We start from the raw sequence: 13,264 nt of genomic DNA on the forward strand, positions 1-13,264 counted from the left end.
GATATGTAGAGACCCAGAATCCAGCCCTCTCTCCACCCTTAGACCCAGGATTCCAGCCCCCAATTGCCTCTTCTCCCAGGATCCACGATCCAGGCTCCTAGCCCCCTTCTCCAATCAGGATCCAGGAGTCTGGGTTCTTAGCCTCCTCCTACTCTTTCAACCCAGAAGTCCTGAGCCCCAGGCTTCTCCCCCTTCAAACCCAGGAGTCTGGCCTTCCAGCCCCCTCCTCCTTCAGGACCCAGGAGCCAGGGGTCCAGAGTACACAGCTGCTGGATGTTTCCACGGAGACTACACAGGGTGGGGGGAGCACTTCCTGGGTCCTGAGTCAGCGAATACCCAAGGGAGTCTCAAGGTCATGGTTCCGGGAAGGTCACAGCCAGCCCCTCTGTATCCGCTCCCCAGGGGGCTCATGGCTTCATGCCTCCTTCCCCCACTTCCTCCCCTAGGGAGGTGGTACATCCCTGCGTCCTGAATGAACCCCCCCTCAGCCCCCCATCAATGGCGGAGTCCGAACATCCTAGCACAAAGCATCAATTCTTCCCCAGCTCAGCCTTGTGAAGGCGCCTGTATTCGCAGGACCTAGGCATCAGGGTCCCAGCCCCTCCTCCCTCGGAAACCTAGAGTGGGACCCCCAGCCCCTTCCTCTCCCAGGACTCAGTAGTCTGTACCTCCATTCCTAGGAGTATGGACCCTCAGCCCTCTTCTCCCCTTAGACGCAGAAGTCCAAGCCCCCAGCTCCCCCTCCACACACACACATGTCCAGGACCCTTAGCCTTTTACCTCAGACCCGGGAGTCTAAAACCCCAGCCCCTCCTCCCTCAGGCCCAGGAGTCCTGGCCCCCAGCCTCCTCCTCTCCCGGAAACTTGACTCCTGGTCCCTGGTCCCCAACCCTCAGAACCACAGTCCTGCCTTTCCCCAGCCCCCTGTCCCCCTCCTATCTGGGGACCAAGCATCAGGTGGGGGCGTAGGGGTGAGTCAGCAGCCTCAGACACAAAGTGCCCCCTGTGGCCCCCACGTTCCTGGGATATTCGGAACTCCCTAGATTCTGGGCCTCAGGCCCAGCCAGGGGGTGGGAGGTTCCCCCTGGGTGTGGGATCATGGGGGAATTCTTGCTCCCTCCGGGAAGGGTGCAAGCCTGCACTGAGCACTCACTGTCCTATCCTCCACCCCCAGTGCCCCCTATTCACCCCTCCCAGGAGAGGCCAGGCTCTGACACTGCCCTCTTGCCCCACTGAGTGCCTGCAGAGGAGCCTTGGTGCCTGGTTCCCAGAGGACCTGTGGGCCTGGTATGGGCCTGGGTCTGCCCTGGCAGGAACCAGTGGGTGCTTGGGTCTTGGTGCCACAGGCCATTGGGCGCTGGCAAGTCTGACTGTCTCCAGGCCCCCCCTCACCTCCCCCACCCAGAGAGAGAAAGCTGCCTTTGTGTTCCCCAAGACGGGGACAGGCCAGGCTCGCACGACATTAACCCACCCCAGGCCCCAGCCCTGCTGTGTCTAAGGTCTTGGAATCCATTGCAGAACCTGACCCCTGCTCTGGGGACTCAGGCATCTGGCTCATGGGTGGGTGGGGGTCAGTGACAGAAACCTCCCAAGACCTGCACCCTGGGGTGACTCATATTGGGGGGAAGGTCCCCCCGCTCTCAGAGTGGTCTGTCAGAACTTTAGCAGGGAAAAGTGAATCACTTGGGAGGAAAACATTTGGGATCAACAAGCCCCCCCCCTTCTACAAAGCCCCCTAACTCTTAACAGTCTCTCGGTCTTGTCTTTGTATCTTGATATCTGTTTCCTCTGCTCCTTTCAGTTCTATCCAATCCCTGGCCTGTGGGTCTCTGGTTCTGCCTGCGTGCATCCGACCAGGCAATGTATCTCCCTCTTTCTCACTTCCTCTTGCCTGCCCACCCTGGGCCCTTCTTTCCTCTGGCATAAATCTCATCATCCTTCTCCGGTATTCTTGGCAGATGTGTAAGCCAGGAAGGAGAGAATTCGCTTTTGAAAGGGCACAAAGCGACCCCATCTCCATCTCCATTCCTGCTGGCTGGCCAAGGAGAGGGAGGAAGGGGGTGATGAAGAGGAAGATGAGGTGGGGACCATGGGCAACCCCTAAGATCTGGTGGCCAAGGTCATTCAGAACTATCCAATGAGAAGGAAAGCAGACAGGGCCTCTGACACCGTGTGCTCCAGCTCCCTGATGCATGCTGTACAGAAGGGGAAAGCAAGGCTCAGGGAGTGACAGGGCCTGGCATAAAATTACACCAGAGAGGCCTGGTCCCTCAGCTCCCAGTCCAGAGGGCTCCCCATGACACCCAGCTCTCTCCCAACTTGTAAAGCCCTATGCGCTTAATTTAGAGAAAGTTTACAGAAGGGATTAGGGTGCCAGGAAGCAGTGACTTTAAAATGAAACAAGCCTATCGAGCTACCTCCCAGGAATGCTGGAGAAAAGATTCTTGGGCTGGGTAGGCAGTCGTCTTAGTCCACCTTCTGATCCTGAGAAGCCATCCCGTGACAGTCTAAGCTGTCAAGATTCTAGATGTCAGAGGTGTCAAGATGCACGATCTCCCAGAGGTCAAGATCTCAGAATTTTAAAGATGTCAAGAGGCTAGAATCCTAACACTATCAAGGTTCTAGAATTTTAAAGGTATCAAGATTCTAAAGACTTTGGGATTCTAGGATCCTGAAGATGTCAATGATTTAAGATACCCTCAAGTTCTTTGTTTACTGGACTCGTTGGTTCTAGGATTCTATGAACCTGGTTTTGGGGCCTAAAGAAGAAAGAAGGAAAAATAAAACTGAATGGCAAGGTAGTTATGGTACCAAAGCGCTCGTCTGGAAAATTGTGGCATGTCTGCTGCAAAGAAAGGAAGAACTGAAAGTTCTGAGCAATGGCAGAAGGCTGTAGAATAAAGCAAGGTGCAGGGCGAGAGGTCAGCTTTGCCCTTCGCCTGCCTCAAACCCTGCAGGGGCGGAGCGGGGCGGGGGGGGGGGGCACGTTGTAACTGCACCCAACTTGCCAGAAACCCCTTGGGAGATCTGAGCTGGAGTTCCCTTTCAGGTCACTGAGTTCAACATCCTCACTTTACAGAAAGGGGAACTGAGGCCCAGAGACAGGAGGGCGGTTGACATCCACCACTGGGGCAAATGGCAGGGGGCGGGATTTAAATAAACCCAGGCCCCCAGCCCTGTGCCATCTGGCTACACGTCTCTCCCAAATCTCTACACAGCTTCCTGTCCTTCTGCCGGCCGCTTCCCAGTCCTCCACTCCTAAGAGCAGCCTTCCCCACTGGGGAGGGGGTGACCTGTGGTAGGTTCGAGGCACACGGGGTGTGAGAGTGTGTGTGTGGGTGACGTTTCCTGACCTTGTCCCCAGCCTCAGGGTCACCCTCTCCTGGAGGTCTCCGGCTTTTCACAGAGTGTGATGAGGCTATGGGGACGGCTCCCTGGATGTCCTGGAGGGGGGCTTCTCTGGAAGTTATGGCCTGGGTGTGTGAATGGTTGGGGAGGGGCAGCGTTTGCGAGGCATTTGCTGAATCCACGTGTGTGCCCACATGCCAAGGTTCCTCACACACTTCCCCACACACATACACATACACACACATTTCCCTCCAAGGCCCTTCAGGGTGCCCTGTCTGACTCAATTCCTCTCCAGGGGCACAGAGGGATGAAGGGATGGAGGAATGAAGGATGGAGATGGGGGAGGTTGTAAGGGTGGAGAGGGGAGGCAGAGAGACAGGGGACAGGGACACCCTGGGACAGAGTGGGGGGGATAAATGGTGGGGGGAATGAGGAAGAGAGGTGACAGAGGGGGCTAGGGAAACAGTCAGGAAAGATAGGAGACAGAGACAAGGGGATGGGACAGATGGGGGACAGAGAAAAAGGGACAGAGAAACAAGGGTGACAGCGAGACAGGGACAGAGAGGGAGAATGGGGGCAGAGAGGGAGGGTAGAAATACAGAGGGACAGAGAAGGGGGAATAGAGAGGATGCTGGGGGGACAGAGTGACCCAGTAAAAAGGGACAGAGACCAAGGGACAGAGGTGGGGGACAAAGACAGGATCGAGAGGTGGGGGACAAGGAGGGAAAGAGAAAGGGGGACAGACAGGGGGACAGGACTTCCAGACTGAGGGACAGAGGACAAGGGTAGGGGGACAAGTAGAGAGACTGAGGGACTCAGAGACAGGAGGACAGAGGGACGCAGAGACCGGACAGAAGGACAGCGGGACCGGCCCGGAGAAGGCGGGCTTGTGTGTGTGGGGGGGTGGTCTCGGTCCCTTTGTCCCCGCCGGGATCAGGGCCTGTGCAGGGTGGGGGGGCTGCGGCACAGCGGCCGGGGCCCGCGCCCCTCTCCCCCGCTCGCGGCTCCCGGCTCCCGGCCCGCGCTGCGCTTTGTCCCGGGGAGGGGGCCCAGCCCGGCCCCGCGCGCATTGTTCGGCCTCTGCGGCCCCGCGGCAACCGGGCTGTCACCGCAGCGCTCCCCCCGCCCCAGCCCGGCCGGCCGACCCCGGCCCCCGACCCTACCTGGCCCCGCCGCGGCCGCCCACAGCAGCAGCAGCGGCCACTGGAAGCGCCGGGCCCGGCCCATGGTGCCGCCGCCACCTCCGCCGCCGCCGCCGCCGCTCGCTCCCGGCCCGGCACCTGCACCGCCCGCGCCGCCCGCCCCGCCCCCGAGCCCCGCCCCCTGCCCGCCCGGGGGCGGGGCGCCGGGGCCGGGGAGGGGCCCAGGCCGGGGCGGGGCCCAGGCCGGGACGCCGGGGGCGGGAGACCTGGGGGGCCACGAGATGATGGAGGGGGAATGGTGGGGGTGCGACCCCCAAGAGCTGGGGAGAGGTGGGGGGACGTGCAGGGGCTGCCGGAGAATGGGGGGGTGCTGGGTGAGGGCAGAGGTTGTGGGTAATGGGTGAAGAGGTGAGTGTGAGGGTGTTGGTGGAAGGGTGCGCGGAAGGTGCAGGTGTTGTGTGAGGGGAAGGGGTGAGGGGAAGGTAACTGTGAGGGGTGTGTGTGAAGGTTTGGGTGTATGCGGAGGGGAGTGTTGTGTGAGGGTGTGAGCATTGAGGGTGGAGGAGTGTTTTGTAGGAAAGGTGAGTGTGAGAGGTGTTCTGTGGACAGGTGAGTGAAGGTGAAGGTGTCACATGACAGGTTGTGAACTGAGCCACCTCGAGATCCGATCCGGGAAGGCAGCGGAGTGATGTCTGGGCAGGCCCAAGAACTCCCAGGGCAGGGCTGGGTGGGGCTGGGGTCAGGCCCCACCCTTCCAGACCCGGGAATCCAGTGTTTCCACATTATGCATCATTCTCCCAAAAGGGGCCCCTGGAAGTGAACCAAATGGAAGGAAGCCTGAGTCCTGAGCCCCAGAGAGGGAGAGGCTCCTGTGGACGCCAGGCAGGCCCTAGCGACCAGCTTCCCCATCCCGCTTCCCTGGTCTTCCTGCCCCAGTCTCTTTGTGTCCCCCACTCTCTGTGTGCCCTTCCCATGTCTCTCCCATCACTGTTGCTGCCTCACTCCTCCAGACTTGGGTCCCTTCTCCCTCCTGGGGAGCAGGTCTCTCTGAGCCCCCTTCTCTGGGACCTTGTAGACCTGGTCCAAGTTTATCACCCTTAGGACCCAGGAAGAGTGAGAAACCATGGAAGGTAGGAGATCTCAACCTCTCCCATGCCCTTTTGACAATCAGGGAAACTGAGATATGCCGACTATGAAAATTCTTGCTCTTTATGTCCGTCACTACCAAAATAGTCTACATCCAGGCCCACCAGGGGACTTCAACTCCACATACCCTTTCTGTCCTCAGTGTCCAGCTCCCAGCATCCTGTCTGTCTTTGGGACCCAAACTCCCATCAACCCCCAAGTTCTTAGTACCTCTAGGATCTTCACTGTCCTTGGAACCAAATCTCCCATCAACCTCTGTGTCCCCAAGATCGCAGCTCCAAGCAACTCCTTTCCTTTCCCATTCTCAGTTTACTCTTCTGTAAACCAGGGAAAGAGGCCTCACATTTTCTGTCTTAGGATAGGTGGAAGAGAGGTGTCTGACCTGGATGTGGGATACTGGGTTAGGGCATAGGTAGCTAATAGTTGTCTTTCCCCCAAGAACCTATAGGTCCCGTTGCCCATGGCTCTAACCAATGTCTCCTGCTCCAGCTGAAAGCACCCTGGGGGGCGTTGGTTTGCTTCTTCTCTGCCCTCTTTGGGACCCACCATTTCTCCCTTCGGAGGACACCAGGAGACTGGTGATCCTGTCCCCATCCCGTCCTACACCAGGGTACTTTAACCATTAGAGTTTTCATGTGGGTGACAGCAAATTCAACCCAAGTGGCTTAAGAGAAAGAGAATTGGGTCACATATAAAAAAGTGTCAGCATGGCCTGTCTGTTTCTCTGTCCTAACGGTAAATGGCTGCCCTCATGTTGCAAGATGTCTGGCAAGTATGCCTGGGGCCACACCTTTCCTTCTCATCTGGAGAGGGGCAGAGAGAAAAAGGCAAGACAGATGGAGAGAGCCAGACTGAAGGAGACTGAGGGGAGAAGAAAGAAAAGGGGAGCAGAAGCTTTAAGAAGCTCCTTCAGCAGAGTGGGGAAATAACTCCCCCCAGAAGCTTCTAGAACCTTCCATTGGGTTTCGTTGGCCCAGATGATGCCACCTGCCTATCACTGAACCAATGTGGATGGCCAGGAGATGAGATTATGCTGATTAAATTAGACCTAAACCACAGGCTTCCCCCACCCTCAGGTGAGAGGTGAAATCAGCTCTTTTAAACAGAAATGATATTGGGGAGCCCACTGCTGGGCCTGCTATGGGGGGGTGGGATGGGCACATCATAAGTTGACCCTTCTTGAATTTTTAAAGTGATGGGATAGTGCAGACTTCATTAGTTGTTTACTCAATATCATTCTGAGAAATACTAGAAATTTAAAGATTTTTTAAATTTATTTGTTAGAGAGAGACAGCCACCAAGAGAGGGAACACAAGCAGGGGGAGTGGGAGAGGAAGAAGCAGGCTCCCAGTGGAAGAGCCTGACGTGGGGCTCGATCCCAGAACTCCGGGATCACGCCCTGAGCCGAAGGCAGACGCTTAACAACTGAGCCACCCAGGCGCCCCGAAATACTAGAAATTTATATTTGATCTCTGCCCCTTGGTCCTGGCACAGAGCTCCTGAAATCCATATAATCTCCTGGGTGATAGGAGTGTCTTTTATTTTAATGAGATGACTCTGGGTGGGCTTCTGGCCGGCTCCTAGATGACAGCTGGTCACCAGAAGGAGCAAGCCGTGATGAGAAGCTTGGCATTTTCAGCCCTGCCCCCCATTCTCTTGAGAAGGGAGAAGGGTGGACAATGGAGTTAGAGAATAATTATGCCTATGGGACGAAGCCTCCGTAAAATTGCAAAAGTTACAAGGCTTGGGGGGCTTCCAGGTTGTTGAGCCTGTGAAGGTGCTGGGAAAGTGCTCCCCCTTGGAGAAGCTCCACACCCCTTCCCACATACCTTGCCCTCCGCCGCACTTCTGTCTGGATGTCCATCCATATCCTTTGTCGTATTCTTCTATAATAAACTGGTAAATGTAAGCAAACTGTTTCCCTGAGTTCTGTGAGCACCCTAGCAAATTAATCCAACCCAAAGCAGGGGCCACAGGAACCTCTGATTTTTAACCGGTGGGTCACAAGTACAGGTGACAGCCTGCACTTGTGATTGGCATCAGAATGGGGAGAGGAGTGTGCTTGTGGGACTGAGCCCTTCGCCTGTGGGATCTGACGTCATCTCCAGGTAGATCGTGTCAGAGTTGAGTCTAGTTGTAGGACACCCAGCCCATGTCACAGAGAATTGCTGGGTGTGGAAAAACTCCCCCACATCTGGTGACCAGAAGTGTTGTGAGTGTGGCAGTGAGGGTAAAGGAGATGCACAGAAGAAAGAGACAGTGCGAAGAACTGGGTCTTTCCATCTTCCGACTGGGTGGGTTTTTTTTCCTAATACACATTCCTCTCCTTTTTCCTTTTTTTTAAAGATTAATTTATTTTATTTTTTAAAAAAGCTTATTTATTTATTTGAGAGATGGATAGAGAGAGCACCAGCCGAGGGAGAGGGAGAAGCAGACTCCCCGCTGAGCAGGGAGCCCGATGTGGAACTTGATCCCAGGACCCGAGATCATGACCTGAGCTGAAGGCAGACTCTTAACTGACTGAGCCACCCAGGCATCCCTATTTGTTTATTTGAGAGAGCGAGAGCGAGAGAGAGAGAGAGAGAGAGCATGAGCAGGAGGGGCAGAGGGAGAGGGAGAGAGAATCTGAAGCAGACTCTGCTTTGAGCGCTAGCCCAATGTGGGGCTTGATTTCACGACCCTGAGATCGGGCCCTGAGCTGAAACCAAGAGTCAGACGCTTAACTGACTACACCACCCAGGCACCCCCCCCCCCACCTTTTCCCTTTTTAAGAGAATCCTGATTTCATTTAAGCATCTACCTTTCTTTAGTAGCCAGATGATGTGAGAGAAGCCTCAGGAGTGGGGTCTGAATATATTTTGCTCAATATCGTGGTTCCATGCCCCCTTCCAGGGATTGTTGTAGGCATAGGTGTATGAAACAAATCAGGCAATAAAATGTGAGGGCAAGTCGGCTTGGAAGTGTTGGCTTAAGCTCTCTTTGTTTTAAAGAGACCCAAGAAGAGATGGCCTTTTGTTATTGCCTCTAAATGTGGGTGTGATGTCTGGAATTGCAGTGGCCATCTTGGGGCCATGAGGTGGACAAGCCTGAATGGATCCTTTAGGACATAGCGGAAAACATTGAATTAGTCAACTCAGGAACTGCCCTAGCTCATGATCTCTTGTCATTTAGACCATCAATTTCTTCTTTGTTTCAACCATTTTGAGTTGGGTGTCCTGTTGCATACATCCCTGGCCTCTGTGTTCCCTCTGATTCATATAGAACATAGGGAGGCAGCCCTGCTTTCAGATTAAAACACTCCAAGTGACAGTTCACATTTTCAGTTGGTCGCCCGACCTTGTGGTAGGATCCCTCTCACGGAGGTCACTTTCCCAGCTCTGGCTGAGTGGGCCACATACCATGAGAGCTGCAGGAGCAGTGGAGGCCTGTTCAGGACCCAAACAACTGTACCAGCTCCCCGACTTAGCTGTGAACTTCCCTGGCTGTAGCAGAGAGGGTCCAAGGCAGAGGTCTGACCCCAACTAGACCCCGCCAGAGTCTGTCTGCTAGCTCGAGTTTTAGAACCGGGACACAAGGAGTTCTTGGGACTTGACATTTCAAGGGCATATTTGGCTACTCTGTGTGAAGCAAAGGCAGTCAGTCTGTGGGGAGACAGAAAAATAAAGTGGAAGCCCACGAGGGAAACCATACATTCTGAGGGAGAAAGAGAGAGACAGACAGAGACACAGAGAGAGAGAGAGATTCTGCAAAAGGGAGACAACCTTGATTTCACACAGCTTTTCAATTCTGTTTCTTGTCCCTGGTGAGGCCCAGAGACCTAGCTCTTGCTTGGATTCTAAACCTCCAATAACGTTGTCGTTTTGCTTAAGTCAGCTTAAATGGATTTTATTTCTTGCAACCGAAATCCCTGAACAAAAACTTGGGAGCCATTAACGATGAGGTCCTGATCACAAGCTCTGGTGTAGAACATTATGAGAAATGTACCCTGAGCCTCAATATCTGCTGTAAGACATCGTCAGACATGTATTTCAAACCTCTGATCCTCACCGGGGGGGCATGCTGGGAGATGTAATCCTAGCCCCAGATCTCTGCCATGGGGTCTCATGGGAGATGAAGTCCTAGCCTCCATTCCTGCTGTAAGGCATCATGGGAAATGTATTCCTAGCCTCCAGTGTCTGCTGGAGGGCATCGTGGTAGGTTGTAAACCTAGCCTCCAACCTCTGTGGGAGGCAATTATGGCAAAGGGGAAACTACCCTCAATTTTAATTGTAGAGCAGCTCAGGAAGTGCTATCTTGGCCTCATCTCTGCTGTAGGGCATCATGACAGATACAGCCCTAACCAGTTTTTGTTGTAAGATACTAAAGAAGATGAGATCTTTCCTTCCTTCCTTCCGTCCTTCCTTCCCTCCTTTCTTTCTTAATTACCTGCCATGTTCCAGGCATTATTCATCTCGGTACTGCGAAGACAGTGGTAGCGAACAAAAAAGGTCTTGCCCTTTATGGAGATTATAGTGGGGCAAGTTAGCAAATTACCAAACAAATGACTATTCCCAGTAACCGTTGCAGCATAGCAAAATGCCCCAAAACTCAGTGGTGTGAAACTATAACCTTTTTATTTTACGATTCAGTGGGTCAAGAATTTGAGTGAGGCACAGCAGGATTGGTACTTATCTGTTCCACAATGAACTGGGGCCCAAATGGGCTCGCTGGGACAGCTGGAGGCGGGTGGGATGGTTCATATGGGGCCATATATCTGAAACCTTGGCTCTGGCTGCTGGCTGGTGTTGTGGATTGAATTGTGTCCCTCTCCCCCACAGTATATTGAAGTTCTAACCCCTAGGACCTATGAATGTGACCTTATTTGGAAATAGGGTCTTTGCAGATGGGATTAAGGTGAGGTCACACTGGATTAGGGTGGGTCCCTAAATCCAGTGAGTGGTGTCCTTGTGAAGAGAGGAGAGATTTGGAGTGGCACAGCCACATTCACTGAGAAGGCCACGAGAGGACAGAGGCAGAGATGGAGTAGCGTGGCTGCCAGCCCAGAAACACCAAGGATTGTCAGCAACCCCCAGAAGCCAGAAAGAGGCCAGGAAGGATCCTTCCCCAGCGACTTTAGAAAGAGCGTGGCACTGCCAACACCTTGATTTCAGACTTCTAACATCCAGAACTCTGAGAGAATACATTTCTGTGGCTGGAAGCCACCCAGTTAGAAAGTTGGTAGTTACAACAGCAGTCCTGGGAAACAAAAACAGCTGGGCTTCCCGACTCTACTGTGTGTTACGACTCTCCTGCTGGGGTTGTGACGTCTAGGGCCGCTCCTTCGCCCACTTGTCTGGTGTCTGGGCTGAGATGGCTGGAACATCTGGGGGCTCTCTCCCCACGTGGCATCCATGCAAGAGTAGTGTGGGCGTCCCCGGAGCACAGCAGTCTCATCATCACAGGAGGATTTTGACATGACAGCTGGCTTCCCCAGAGCCAGTTTCTTAAAGCCTGGGCCCAGAACGTGGCATGGCATAACTGCCACCACATTTGATTGGTCAAAGCAGCCCCAGAGCTACTCACATTCAAAGCGGTGGAGATACTGGGGCCACCTCTTTAAGCCACCACAGCGACCCTCGGTTGTATGTGATTTGAGGAGGTCCTAAAAAGAAACCCTGTCCCTTCCCTGACCCCCAGTATTATGGAAGATGTCTTATCCTTTTTTTCATTAGCCATAGGGTCCTGGGGAACGTAATTTTGACTCTCGGGGCTTGCCTCAGCAAATCATAGGAAAACATGAATTCTTCAATATTGTGTCCCTAGAGTGCCATTGAAAGGAGAGTTCTGTCCTTTTCTCAGTCAGTCTGAAGGCATCCTAGGAAAAAGAGCCCAGCCTTTCTCTCCTGCCACCAGGGCATCAGGGGAAATGTAGTCCGTCCTGATTCCTCACTACAGGGCCCCCAGGGAGTTCTGGCCATCAGATTATCCCTCCCATACATCTCCGTCTCAGAGCCCCCTAGGAAATGCAGATACCTCTCCTTAGAACAACAAAGTAGTCTTGACCTTTGGAGCTCAGGAGAAGAGATGGAAGGTGAGTGCTTGGGTGAGTGAGTTGGAGCCCAGAAATAGATGTGGAGGTGGCTTAGGATGGAAGCGGAACTGCTCCCCAGGCTGGGGCCCCCAATGCCTGGGTCCTACAATGTGACCCCTAATTCTAGGAGCTGGACAAAATGTGCCCCACCCCATTCATCCTCCCAGAGAGATGCTACAGAGAAGGGAAGATCAGGCCTTGTTCACTAGTACAAAAATCTTTATTTAAAGTATAAAATATTAAATAAAACAAATATTAATTAATAATAACACCAATGGTACAACAATGCTAACATAACAAGACCTCTCCTGCTGGCCTGCAGTTTCTCCAGTTTTCTTCCCCTGGTTCTGCAACTCTGTGAGGCAGCTGGGAAAACTGAGACCTAGAGAGGACAGCACACTGGCCCGAGGTCACACAGCAAGTCTGCAGGGCTGGGAGCTGAGGGGAGGGCAAAGGGCTCCCCTGGATCCAGCCAGGGAAGGGGGAGTGTGGGGGGTCAGGTCCAGAGGAGAGTGCCTCCCCACAGTCTGGCAGTTATAAGCAGGGTGGCTGTGAGGCTGAGGTGGGCAGGACCAGGCCGGGGGGCACTGCCCATGCGGGGCTGGCGATCCTGGGCTGGGAGGTTACACCCGTTTCCAGTACAGCATGAGACATTGAGATGAGTCAGGCTGAAGGCTTCAGCCACGTGGAGACTCTGGCACCATGACGGGGTCGCACAGCCTCGTACTGTGTAGCTCGGGTCGCCCAGCCCTGAGGAGAGAGAAGACTGCGTGAGACTCCCAGCTCCTGGCGTCCACCTGCAGTGCTCACTGGGTGACCTGCCACCTTGTGGTGGACACTACCTGAAGAAAGCAGCAGTTTCAAGTGTGGTCCCTCAGACCCTTCCGAGGGAACCGAGAAGTCAAAACTATACTCATAATAATGCTAAAGCATCATTCGACTTTTCCATTCTTATGAGTCTACAGTGGGGGTTTTCCAGAAACCCTGGGACATGTGATCTTGCAGCCGATTGAATGCAGAAGCCGATATGAGGATCCAGCTGTCTTCTATTAAGCCAGACATGAAAGAGATTTGCAAAATGGTAGAAGGAATGCCAGTCTTCTTGTTAAACGTTTTCATTTTGGAAAATGTCATTTTTTTAAAGTAAAAAATGTTATGTTCACATGGAATGAGGTTTTATTTTATATTTTTATTTTAAACTAATTTATTTTAAAATAAATTAATAGGGGTGCCTGGGTGGCTCAGGCAGTTAAGCGACCGACTCTTGGTTTCAGCTCAGGTTATGATCTCAGGGTTGTGAGATCAAGCTGGGCCTTGTGCTCCATGCTGGGCATGAAGCCTGCTTAAGATTCCCTCTCCCCCTCTCTCTGCCCTTCCTTCCTCCACTTGCAGGATCGCTCGCTCTCTCTCTCTCAAAAAATAAATAATAAATTAATAATTACTACATCTCTTAAAATATCTCAGTTTAACTTTAATGCAGTAAATATCTATAGATATAACTGACACAAGAAATAATTTTTAAGAGCACAAAGGAATTTTGAGATGAAAAGGTTTGAGA

The 13,264-nt window shown here is 53.4% G+C and overlaps 2 protein-coding genes across 3 annotated transcripts in view; both read right to left on the reverse strand.

Annotated features, from left to right (window-relative positions):
* Positions 1 to 4,633, reverse strand: part of CADM4 (cell adhesion molecule 4) — a 13,743-nt gene extending 9,110 nt beyond the window's left edge. For both annotated transcript variants that reach the window (XM_040634100.1, XM_040634101.1), the window contains exon 1: positions 4,512 to 4,633. In XM_040634100.1, coding sequence (XP_040490034.1) covers positions 4,512 to 4,575 — 64 coding nt within the window. In that variant the 5' untranslated portion in view covers positions 4,576 to 4,633. The remainder of the gene's footprint in view (positions 1 to 4,511) is intronic.
* Positions 4,634 to 11,911: 7,278 nt separating this feature from the next.
* The window catches only part of PLAUR (plasminogen activator, urokinase receptor), a 12,202-nt gene continuing 10,849 nt past the window's right edge, over positions 11,912 to 13,264 (reverse strand). The window contains exon 7 of the mRNA XM_008684421.2: positions 11,912 to 12,456. Within this exon, the coding sequence (XP_008682643.1) occupies positions 12,203 to 12,456 (254 nt within the window). The 3' untranslated portion in view covers positions 11,912 to 12,202. The remainder of the gene's footprint in view (positions 12,457 to 13,264) is intronic.

Source organism: Ursus maritimus, unplaced genomic scaffold, assembly GCF_017311325.1.
Source record: "Ursus maritimus isolate PB19 unplaced genomic scaffold, ASM1731132v1 scaffold_19, whole genome shotgun sequence".
NCBI lineage: Eukaryota > Metazoa > Chordata > Mammalia > Carnivora > Ursidae > Ursus > Ursus maritimus.